We start from the raw sequence: 13,408 nt of genomic DNA on the forward strand, positions 1-13,408 counted from the left end.
GGTGGTGGTGTATATATACAGTTTTATTCCAAAGTTTAGGAACCCCTGACCATTTCCATGATTTTTATTTATAAATAATTGGGTATTTGGATCAGCAATGTCATTTTGATCTATCAAATAACTAAAGGACACAGTAATATTTCAGTAGTGAAATTAGGTTTATTGGATTAACAGAAAATGTGCAATATGCATCCAAACGAAATAAGACAGGTGCATAAATTTGGGCACCCCAAAAGAAATATTGCATCAATATTTGGTAGAGCCTCCTTTAGCAGAAATACCAGCCTCTAGACGCTTCCTATAGCCTGTAATGAGTGTCTGGATGAAGGTATTTTGGACCTTTCCTCCTTGCAAAACATCTCCAGTTCAGTTAGATTCGATGGTTGCTGAGCATGGACAGCCCACTTCAAATCACCCCACAGATTTCCAATGATATTCAGGTCTGGGGACTGGGATGGCTATTCCAGAACATTATATTTGTTCCTCTGCATAAATGCCAGAGTAGATTTTGAGCAGTGTTTTGGGTCGTTGTCTTGTTGAAATATCCAGCCACAGCGTAACTTCAACTTTGTGACTGAGTCCTCAACTTTATTCTCAAGTATCTGCTGATATTGAGTGGAATCCATGCGACCCTCAACTTAAACAAGATTCCCAGTACATGCACTGGCCACACATCCCCACAACATGATGGAACATCCACCAAATTTTACTGTGGGTAGCAAGTGTTTGTCTTGGAACGCTGTGTTCTTTTGCCGACCATGCATAACTTGTTGTTATGACCAAATAACTCAATCTTTGTTTTATCAGTCCACAGCACCTTCTTCCAAAATGAAGCTGGCTTGTCCATATGTGCATTTGCATACCTCAAGCGACTCTGTTTGTGGCGTGTGTGCAGAAAAGGCTTCTTCCGCATCATTCTCCCATACAGCTTCTCCTTGTGCAAAGTGCGCTGAATTGTTGAACGATGCACAGTGACACCATATGCAGCAAGATTATGTTGTAGGTTTATCTAGGTGGTCTGTGGGCTGTTTTTGACTGTTCTCACCATCTTTTGCCTCTCCGATATTTTACTTGGCCTGTCACTTCTGGCCTTAACAAGAACTGTGCCTGTGGTCTTCCATTTCCTCACTATGTTCCTCACAGTGGACACTGACAGCTTAAATCTCTGTGATATATTTTTGTAGCATTCCCCTAAACCATACTGTTGAACAATCTGTTTTCAGGTCATTTGAGAGTTGTTTTGAGGCCCCCATGTTGCCACTCTTCAGAGGAGAGTCAAAGAGAACAACAACTTGCAATTGTCCACCTTAAATACCCTTTCTCAGGGTTGGATGCACCTGTCTATGAAGCTCAAGGCTTAATGGGCTCACCAAACCAATTGTGTGTTCCAATTAATCAGTGCTAGGTAGTTACAGGTATTCAAATCAATAAAATGGCAAGGGTGCCCAAATGTATGCACCTGTCTAATTTTGTTTGGATGCATATTGCACATTTTCTGTTAATCCAATTAATCTCATTTCACTACTGAAATATTACTGTGTCCTTCAGTTATTTGATAGAGCAAAATGAAATTACTGATCCAAACACCCAATTATTTATAAATGAAGATCATGGAAATTGTCAGGGGTGCCTAAACTTTTGCATACATCTATATCTATATCTATATATATATATATATATATATATATCCAAAACACACGAGTGTCGGGTAGGATGCTCCAGTCAGGCTCTCACCGTGGCGTTCTTCTGCGCTGCCACATGTCCAGCTTGATAGCCAATGCGGGTGCACGTAGAGAATATGTCCCTGTCCAGACGTTCACACATAGAAGGAAACAAAGAACTCCTCTGCACTCCAAAGGACTGAGTAAGATAAAAGTTTTTTATTTGCGTAGCTTAAAAACATATCCATATACAGCAGCCCATTAAAAACACATATTAGTAAAGGGAAACAGGGGGAACATCACCCTCCTGTGACATACGCGTTTCATGCCTCTGGGGCACTTGTTCACTGATGGAGAACAGGTGGTGAATATGCTCATTATAAGGAATATAGCACCCAATGAGAAAACATCAATTAAAACGTCAAAATTAACCCCTATAATACCTCCACTAAATGTGACACAGCCCAAATATTGCAGTGTAACTCTATCCTAATACTGAACAGATGTTATAACACTTGTGTGTACACACATCTAATTATTTACACAAACATGAGTATAAATACAGTCATTTGAAAGATGATATCATATATACTACACAAATAGAAATTACATTTGTATAAAAAATACATATACATCTTATATTGTATTCATCATATTGCTGTAAATTACACTAGTAAACCATTCATATTTTTTGTAAATTTTGTATGTATATACGAGTTCAGGTACTCTAATTGATTTTATAGTTTTTAATTTTTGATAAACATATTAACGTCCATTCTAGAATTTAAACCTGTAGGCACCCTGGTTTTAAGATGGAGAATCCTAAAAACCTCTCTTTCATCTAGTTTCTTTTCTCTATTTCCACCTCGGGAATGCCTGGGTATGAAATCAATGCCTTGAACCTTAAGTAATGCACTGAATTGTGATTATATCTAAAATGTTTAGCTATAGGAGCTTTAGACTCAGGATCCTCAATGGATCTAAGGTGCTCCATAAACCGGTCCTTTAAGGACCCCTTGGTACGTCCTGTATACTGTATCTTACATCCTTGGCATGTCAAAAGATATACCACATGAGTACTATTACAATTTATAAAATAGCATATATCACATTCTTTATCAAGTGCCTCAGATCTACAGGTATTGCCCTGAATAATATGTGAGCAAGTCTTGCATCTGGATGCATTACATTTAAAACAACCATTGGGTTTCTGCAACCATGTACCACTTGTTACTTTGGGCAACATGGAAGGAGACAATATATTCCTGAGTGTTTTTGCTTTACGTGACACAAATTTGCAACCCCCCTTCACAATCTTACTCAACCTTTCATCATTTTGAAGTATGGGAAGACTTTGTTTGATTAAATCGCAAATTTTGCCATATTCAAGACTGTACGGTGTGGAAAAAATGGGAGTGGAAGAATATTTCTTCTTCTTGGTATTCTTTTTATATGTAAGCAGCTCAGTCCTGGGAATTTTATCTACAGCCAATTTGGCTTGTGTCAAAACTGCTTGATGATAGCCATGTAATCTTAACCTCTCCATAGTATCAATTGCTTTTTGTTCATATGTAATGGGATCAGAAAAGTTACGCTTCACCCTAATGAGTTGGCTCTTAGGAATAGATCTCAAAACGTGTGGAGGATGGCAAGAATAATATTTTAGGATGCTATTACTCGAAGTGGGTTTACGATATAATTCTACCTTGATGTTTCCATCAATTGGTTTCATAGTCACATCTAGAAAGTTTAAAGATTTGTTACTGAACTCAATAGTAAAAGTGAGATTCAAATTATTGTGTGATACATAGTGATGAAATCTGTTGATGGAATCATGTTCACCATCCCATACAAAAACCAAATCTTCTATGTACCGCCCGTAATAGACGATATTTGTATGAAAAGGGTTTCTATCTCCAAAGATGTGGAAGAGCTCCCACCAACCTAAAAAGAGGTTGGCGTATAATGGCGCAAATTTAGCACCCATAGCCGTTCCACATCTTTGGAGATAGAAACGACCCTCAAAAAGAAAATAGTTGTGTGTTAATAAATATTCGGTAGCCATAAGTAAAAAAGTTATAGTGGCTTCATCATAGTTGGATTTGTGTCTCAAAAAGAACTCAAGCGCGTCTAAACCCTTGTCATGGGGAATGGACGTATACAAAGAAGAAACATCAATCGAAATCGGAGTATAGTTAGATTTCCACGGTATACCCTGTGTTTGTTTGATAAAAGATGTAGTATCCTGTATGTAACTGGGAAGTGCCAACACAAGAGGTTGCAAATACATGTCAACCAATTCGGATAAAGGCTCATTGAGTGACCCTATACCCGCCACAATTGGACGACCCGGGGGATTAAGAGGATTCTTATGTATCTTGGGGAAATAGTGAAACACAGCAGTTACGGGCCAATCTGGCACCAAATATTCAGACATATTGGCTGTTATAATTCCATTGTCCCTGCCGTATTTTACTATCTCCACAAGTAGATACCTGTAAACAGTGGTGGGATTAGTGGTAAGGACGCAATAGGTATTTATATCTGATAATTGACGGGAGGCCTCCAGAACATAATCTTGCCTATTTAAAATCACTAGGTTGCCCCCTTTATCGGATTCTCGAAAGACGAGATTCTTATTTGAGGATAATTGTCGTAAAGCCCTATTGTCAGACTCAGTAAAATTATTTTTGTTGTTATGTGTCTTATTGGTCCTAACACTATTCTCACTCTCAGATGGTGCGGGTGTAGTCCTTAATTCAGAGTCTAATTTAATTAATTGTTTTTCTATAGTTTGTTGAAAGATATCCAGAGAGTTACATATGGTCTGAACTGGATAAAAACTACTCCTATTTTTTAATCTGGACACATCTATATCCTGTGAGGATGGACCATATCTGGTATTGTCACTATCCACTGGTTGTAAATCCTCCATGTCTTGTATACAACATCTGTCCCCAAAAGTCAAGTCATACTTAATATTATCCTCTGGGACAATAGGGGAGATGTTATTTTCTTCATCTGGAAACAACTCTGATTCAGATCCCTCTTTCAAAAAATGCTTTTTAAGAGTGAGCAATCTCACAAATTTGTTAAGATCTAATATGGTCTGAAACAGATTGAAGTGACAAGATGGAGAAAAACTTAATCCTTGTGGTAGTACCCTCTATTTATCCTGACTTAAGGTGTAACCTGACAGATTAATCACTTCTTTTGTAGATATCTGTGTATTTGTTTCCTCCTTATTCTCTGTGGGTATCTCTTTGTTTTTTTCTACGTCTACGGCGGTGTCTATTTGGTTTTCAGTTTTAAAATGGAGTGAGGTGGGCCTGATCCGTTTTTTGACTGTCCTTGTGTTGGAATACTGGGTGTGTTTAGTACTGATGGCTGGCCAGATGTGTCCTGTACTTCCCCCATAGAATCACTATCGGAGGTGTCATACTCCTATTCGGTATCGCTTAAAAGATACCTTTTAATCTTGTTTAGATTTCTTATATTTAATATTTTTGCTTTTATTATTGTTGGAAGTTAAATCTCTATGAGACCAAGAATATACATTGTCTACGTCATAGTCCATTTTATCTCTATTGATTTTTTGTGACTTAAAATCCCAAAGTTCTTTTTGGAATTTGTGCATATTCTCTTTAAACTGCGTATCATAGAGACTAAATTCAGGGTCCATCTGTACCTGTTTTAACAAATCTTGCATTTGTTTTATCAATGCTAATCTCTGTTGTTTTTTTTATAATTGATTAGTATAGTCATTAGTGTCTGTCAACATGTAGAGAGTGCTGTGTTCCACTCCTCAATAAACTTGAGACATGTAACATGAAATTATGGAAACTTTTTTATCCTAAGACCTCTAGGTATGTGTTCTCTTTGCTGATAAATGAGAAAGGTCTTGATATCCATTTCTAACCTAATGTCTTTTTTTCTTAGGCTGTCCATTTGTACAAAAAGACTCTCTAGGTCATGTTCTGCATCCTTTAACCAGGATTGTAAAGTATCAGCAGAGGGATCGAGCGTTTTTGTGAGATCTTCAAACACAAAACACTCCATTCCTTGCTGATCCATAATATATAAATAAGTTGAAAAATATGCTAATATATGAGACACCAATGGAGAAAAAGTATACACTATATGTAAATGAATCAAATAGTTAAATATCTCCTATCACTCAATCAAGTAATTGTGTGTGCGGATATACATGTTATAAAATGCTGGATATAACAAAGAATATCCTATATATCATATATATAATGATTCACAAAAAGTGTAATCCCAGATATATATAAAACATTTATATTCGAAAACACTCGCTGTTGTTCACATATTATCAACAGACCAATATATAATAGGCACTTGCATAATCAACTATTAGATACAAGACCAAAAACAAGCAAGTACTGTTTATAAGACCCCACACATATATATATAGAACACCTTAGCAGAAAAAAATGGTGCTCAAACCATGTCTTACTATATATGCACATATATAAACATATATACAGTGTTGAGCCCTTACCTGTTAAATACCTTGAAATATGCAATATTATTATTATGTTTTGTATGTAGTATGTTTTAATGTGTTTTGAATAGAAATACTTAAAAGTCCTGTGTTCTTCAATTAGAAGAAAATGTTCTTTCTCTTGTTAAGTGTATCCAGTCCACGGATCATCCATTACTTATGGGATATTAACTCCTCCCCAACAGGAAGTGCAAGAGGATTCACCCAGCAGAGCTGCTATATAGCTCCTCCCCTAACTGCCATTACCAGTCATTCTCTTGCACCCAACGAAGATATAGGATGTGTGAGAGGACTGTGGTGATTATACTTAGTTTCATACCTTCAATCAAAAGTTTGTTATTTTATAATAGCACCGGAGTGTGTTATTCCTTCTCTGGTAGAATTTGAAGAAGAATCTACCTGAGTTTTTCTATGATTTTAGCCGGAGTAGTTAAGATCATATTGCTGTTTCTCGGCCATCTGAGGAGAGGTAAACTTCAGATCAGGGGACAGCGGGCAGATTAATCTGCAAAGAGGTATGTAGCAGCTTATTATTTTCTGACAATGGAATTGATGAGAAAATTCTGCCATACCGATATAATGTAAACTCAGCCTTAAATGCAGTAGCAGCAACTGGTATCAGGCTGTCATGTATGTATATTTTACACTTCAGTATTCTGGGGAATGGCACTTCACTGGAATTATACTGTATGCATAAAACTTTAGCCTAATTTGCAGGGACTAGCAACAGGCTTTTTAATAACACTCAATTTATTAATGTTAAACGTTTTTTGCTGGCATGTAAAATCGTTTAATTTTCTGAGGTACTGGGTGAAAAAATGTTTTGGGCACTATTTTTTTCCACTTGGCAGTCGTTTTATTTAATTTATGACAGTTTACTGATCTCTCTCACTGTTATGTGTGAGGGGGAGGGACCTTTTTTGGTGCTTTTGCTACGCATCAAAAAATTCAGTCAGAAGTTTATTGTCTTCCCTGCATGATCCGGTTCATCTCTACAGAACTCAGGGGTCTTCAAAACTTGTTTTGAGGGAGGTAATCACTCACAGCAGAGCTGTGAGATTGTAGTTGACTGTGATAAAAAAAAAAAAACGTTTATTTCTGTATTTTTTTTTTTTTTTTTCTGCTATCAGGGTTAGTTATCCTTTGCTAATGGGAGCAATCCTTTGCTAAAATTGTGTTTTTTACAAAGATTTGATGCTATAACTTTTCAGTTTATTAATTTTCAACTGTCATAACTTTTTCTGTGCTTCTTATAGGCACAGTACATTTTCATATTATAGTAAATTACTTGAAAAGTATTTTCAATTTGCTAGTTTATTTGCTAGTGTGTTAAACATGTCTGATTCAGAGGAAGATATCTGTGCTATATGTGCTAAAGCCAAAGTGGAGCCCAATAGAAATTTATGTACTAACTGTATTGATGCTACTTTAAATAAAAGTCAATCTGTACAAATTGAACATATTTCACCAAACAACGAGGGGAGAGTTATGCCGACTAACTCGCCTCACGTGTCAGTACCTGCATCTCCCGCTCGGGAGGTGCGTGATATTGTAGCGCCGAGTACATCTGGGCGGCCATTACAAATCACATTACAGGATATGGCTACTGTTATGACTGAAGTTTTGGCTAAATTACCAGAACTAAGAGGTAAGCGTGATCACTCTGGGGTGAGAACAGAGTGCGCTGATAATATTAGGGCCATGTCAGACACTGCGTCACAATTTGCAGAACATGAGGACGGAGAGCTTCATTCTGCGGGTGACGGTTCTGATCCAAACAAACTGGATTCAGATATTTCAAATTTTAAATTTAAGCTGGAAAACCTCCGTGTATTACTAGGGGAGGTGTTAGCGGCTCTGAATGATTGTAACACAGTTGCAATACCAGAGAAAATGTGTAGGTTGGATAAATATTTTGCGGTACCGGCGAGTACTGACGTTTTTCCTATACCTAAGAGACTTACTGAAATTGTTACTAAGGAGTGGGATAGACCCGGTGTGCCGTTCTCACCCCCTCCGATATTTAGAAAGATGTTTCCAATAGACGCCACCACACGGGACTTATGGCAAACGGTCCCTAAGGTGGAGGGAGCAGTTTCTACTTTAGCTAAGCGTACCACTATCCCGGTGGAGGATAGCTGTGCCTTTTCAGATCCAATGGATAAAAAGTTAGAGGGTTACCTTAAGAAAATGTTTGTTCAACAAGGTTTTATATTGCAACCTCTTGCATGCATTGCGCCTGTCACGGCTGCAGCAGCATTTTGGTTTGAGTCTCTGGAAGAGACACTTGAATCAGCTCCATTAGATGAGATTACACACAAGCTTAAAGCCCTTAAGTTAGCTAACTCATTTATTTCAGATGCCGTAGTACATTTAACTAAACTTACGGCTAAGAATTCCGGATTCGCCATTCAGGCACGCAGAGCACTGTGGCTAAAATCCTGGTCAGCTGACGTTACTTCTAAATCTAAATTGCTTAATATACCTTTCAAAGGGCAGACCTTATTCGGGCCCGGGTTGAAAGAAATTATCGCTGACATTACAGGAGGTAAAGGCCATGCCCTGCCTCAAGACAGAGCCAAACCTAAGGCTAGACAGTCTAATTTTCGTTCCTTTCGTAATTTCAAAGCAGGAGCAGCATCAACTTCCTCTTCACCAAAACAGGAAGGAGCTGTTGCTCGCTACAGACAAGGCTGGAGACCTAACCAGTCCTGGAACAAGGGCAAGCAGGCCAGGAAACCTGCTGCTGCCCCTAAGACAGCATGAATCGAGGGCCCCCGATCCGGGAACGGATCTAGTGGGGGGCAGACTTTCTCTCTTCGCCCAGGCTTGGGCAAGAGATGTCCAGGATCCCTGGGCGTTAGAGATCATATCTCAGGGATACCTTCTAGACTTTAAATTCTCTCCCCCAAGAGGGAGATTTCATCTGTCAAGGTTGTCAACAAACCAAATAAAGAAAGAGGCGTTTCTACGCTGCGTACAAGATCTTTTATTAATGGGAGTGATCCATCCGGTTCCGCGGTTGGAACAAGGACAAGGGTTTTACTCAAATCTGTTTGTGGTTCCCAAAAAAGAGGGAACTTTCAGGCCAATCTTGGATTTAAAGATCCTAAACAAATTCCTAAGAGTTCCATCTTTCAAAATGGAAACTATTCGGACAATTTTACCCATGATCCAAAAGGGTCAGTACATGACCACAGTGGATTTAAAGGATGCTTACCTTCACATACCGATTCACAAAGATCATTACCGGTATCTAAGGTTTGCCTTTCTAGACAGGCATTACCAGTTTGTAGCTCTTCCATTCGGATTGGCTACGGCTCCGAGAATCTTCACAAAGGTTCTGTGTGCTCTTCTGGCGGTACTAAGACCGCGAGGAATTGCGGTAGCTCCGTACCTAGACGACATTCTGATACAAGCTTCAAGCTTTCAAACTGCCAAGTCTCATACAGAGTTAGTACTGGCATTTCTAAGGTCGCATGGATGGAAGGTGAACGAAAAGAAGAGTTCTCTCTTTCCACTCACAAGAGTTCCCTTCTTGGGGACTCTTATAGATTCTGTAGAAATGAAGATTTACCTGACAGAAGACAGGTTAACAAAGCTTCAAAATGCATGCCGTGTCCTTCATTCCATTCAAAACCCGTCAGTAGCTCAATGCATGGAGGTGATCGGCTTAATGGTAGCAGCAATGGACATAGTACCCTTTGCACGTCTACATCTCAGACCGCTGCAATTGTGCATGCTAAGTCAGTGGAATGGGGATTACTCAGACTTGTCCCCTACTCTGAATCTGGATCAAGAGACCTGAAATTCTCTTCTATGGTGGCTTTCTCGGCCACATCTGTCCAGGGGGATGCCATTCAGCAGGCCGGACTGGACAATTGTAACAACAGATGCCAGCCTACTAGGTTGGGGCGCTGTCTGGAATTCTCTGAATGCTCAGGGACAATGGAATCAGGAGGAGAGTCTCCTACCAATAAACATTCTGGAATTGAGAGCAGTTCTCAATGCCCTTCTGGCTTGGCCCCAGTTAACAACTCGGGGGTTCATCAGGTTTCAGTCGGACAACATCACGACTGTAGCTTACATCAACCATCAGGGAGGGACAAGAAGCTCCCTAGCAATGATGGAAGTATCAAAGATAATTCGCTTGGCAGAGTCTCACTCTTGCCACCTGTCAGCAATCCACATCCCGGGAGTGGAGAACTGGGAGGCGGATTTCTTAAGTCGTCAGACTTTTCATCCGGGGGAGTGGGAACTTCATCCGGAGGTCTTTGCCCAAATACTTCGACGTTGGGGCAAACCAGAGATAGATCTCATGGCGTCTCGACAGAACGCCAAGCTTCCTCGTTACGGGTCCAGATCCAGGGATCCGGGAGCGGTTCTGATAGATGCTTTGACAGCACCTTGGACCTTCGGGATGGCTTATGTGTTTCCACCCTTCCCGATGCTTCCTCGATTGATTGCCAGAATCAAACAGGAGAGAGCATCAGTGATTCTAATAACGCCTGCATGGCCACGCAGGACTTGGTATGCAGATCTAGTGGACATGTCATCCTGTCCACCTTGGTCGCTACCTCTGAAACAGGACCTTCTGATCCAGGGTCCCTTCAAACATAAAAATCTAATTTCTCTGAAGCTGACTGCTTGGAAATTGAACGCTTCATTTTATCAAAACGTGGTTTTTCTGAGTCAGTTATTGATACCTTAATACAGGCTAGGAAGCCTGTTACCAGAAAGATTTACCATAAGATATGGCGCAAATACTTATATTGGTGCGAATCCAAGAGTTACTCATGGAGTAAGGTTAGGATTCCGAGGATATTGTCTTTTCTACAAGAAGGTTTAGAAAAGGGTTTATCCGCTAGTTCCTTAAAGGGACAGATTTCAGCTCTGTCCATTCTTTTACACAAACGTCTCAGAAGTTCCGGACGTTCAAGCTTTTTGTCAGGCTTTAGCTAGGATCAAGCCTGTGTTTAAAACTGTTGCTCCACCATGGAGTTTGAACTTAGTTCTTAATGTTTTACAGGGGGTTCCGTTTGAACCCCTTCATTCCATTGATATCAAGTTGTTATCTTGGAAAGTTCTGTTTTTAATGGCGATTTCCTCGGCTCGAAGAGTCTCTGAGTTATCTGCCTTACATTGTGATTCTCCTTATCTGATTTTTCATTCAGACAAGGTAGTTCTGCGTACTAAACCTGGGTTCCTACCTAAGGTGGTCACTAACAGGAATATCAATCAAGAGATTGTGGTTACATCTTTGTGTCCTAATCCTTCTTCGAAAAAGGAACGTCTGCTACACAATCTAGATGTAGTCCGTGCCCTGAAATTTTATCTACAGGCAACTAAGGATTTTCGACAAACGTCTTCCCTGTTTGTCGTTTATTCTGGTCAGAGGAGAGGTCAAAAAGCTTCGGCTACCTCTCTCTCCTTTTGGCTTCGTAGCATAATACGGTTAGCCTATGAGACTGCTGGACAGCAGCCTCCTGAAAGAATTACAGCACATTCTACTAGAGCTGTGGCTTCCACTTGGGCCTTTAAGAATGAGGCTTCTGTTGAACAGATTTGCAAGGCTGCAACTTGGTCTTCTCTTCATACTTTTTCCAAATTTTACAAATTTGACACTTTTGCTTCTTCGGAGGCTGTTTTTGGGAGAAAGGTTCTTCAGGCAGTGGTTCCTTCCGTATAAAGAGCCTGCCTGTCCCTCCCGTCATCCGTGTACTTTAGCTTTGGTATTGGTATCCCATAAGTAATGGATGATCCGTGGACTGGATACACTTAACAAGAGAAAACATAATTTATGCTTACCTGATAAATTTATTTCTCTTGTGGTGTATCCAGTCCACGGCCCGCCCTGTCACTTTAAGGCAGGTAATTTTTCCATTAAACTACAGTCACCACTGTACCCTATGGTTTTCCTTTCTCTGCATGTTTTCGGTCGAATGACTGGTAATGGCAGTTAGGGGAGGAGCTATATAGCAGCTCTGCTGGGTGAATCCTCTTGCACTTCCTGTTGGGGAGGAGTTAATATCCCATAAGTAATGGATGATCCGTGGACTGGATACACCACAAGAGAAATAAATTTATCAGGTAAGCATAAATTATGTTTTGTATTTTTAAATATATATTTCTTAATATATTGGTATACATTTTCATATATACAGGACTATAAATATATTTTAAAACATATATATATATATATATATATATATATATATATATATATATATATATATATATATATAGATAATATATATTTAAAAAATAAAAAAAGATGAAGAACGTAGAAATGTGAAGTATTCCTAACGCACATTCGGCTTTAGTGCAGTTTATCTAGCTCAGTGTTGGGTTAGAGTATGAGTGATAAATAGAAAATACTTTTTACTTTCAACTTGTAACACCAGCTCTAACCTGACATCACTAATTTTTTTACCTTGAACACAATAAGCACTCATGACCGATAAAAATTTTTTTAGCGTAATTAGTTCCACGGCCAAATGTGTCCAATTCTACTCATGTATGGGCTTCCATAGTTTTTGCATGATGTCCTTCCATGCTGGCTAATTCTTGATTAATTAGGCCCCTAGGATGAAGTTGACTAAAAACAGGAACTGCTTATTCACAAACTGATGCATTTATTTTCGCTTTCCCCGATTGGCAACCCAAAGTGATATTTTGAATATCTTCATTATACTTGGTTCTTATACATGTTTGCCTTTGCTATTTTAGGTGGCTCTGCTACTGCAATGTGCCCCAATTCTGTGACAGTTTGCATCGCTATGAAACCACACAGGTGTTTGGACGGACACTGCTACGATCTGTTTTCACCGTTATGAGAAGGCAGTTACTGGAGCAGGCCAGGCAGGAGAAAGACAAACTTCCACCAGAGAAGCGAACACTAATATTAACTCATTTTCCAAAGTATGAAGCACCTATTACTGTTTTTTTTTTGTTTTTTTTTCATGAATGAAGTTTTAATAGAAACAAAAAGAAGCTGCTATTAATTGACGTAGCTGTAATGTTGTTTGTTAATACATTGGCTTTGGAATGAGTCATCATCTTTAAAGGGATATTAAACACTAAATACATTTCATGATGTACCTCCCTTTAATTATGGGTGCTGCCATTGTGCAACCTAAGTTACAATGCGTTTATCTGAAGAAGAGTTGCTGCTCATGTGCTAACACCTCAGCACTGGAAAGCAGTGAAAGACAGACTT

General features: G+C 39.2%; 1 protein-coding gene across 1 annotated transcript in view; it reads left to right on the top strand.

Moving 5' to 3' along the window:
- Positions 1 to 13,408, top strand: part of KAT2B (lysine acetyltransferase 2B) — a 324,222-nt gene that overhangs the window by 162,357 nt on the left and 148,457 nt on the right. The window contains exon 6 of the mRNA XM_053714221.1: positions 12,919 to 13,110. Coding sequence (XP_053570196.1) covers positions 12,919 to 13,110 — 192 coding nt within the window. The remainder of the gene's footprint in view (positions 1 to 12,918; positions 13,111 to 13,408) is intronic.

This window comes from Bombina bombina, chromosome 5 (genome assembly GCF_027579735.1).
Source record: "Bombina bombina isolate aBomBom1 chromosome 5, aBomBom1.pri, whole genome shotgun sequence".
NCBI lineage: Eukaryota > Metazoa > Chordata > Amphibia > Anura > Bombinatoridae > Bombina > Bombina bombina.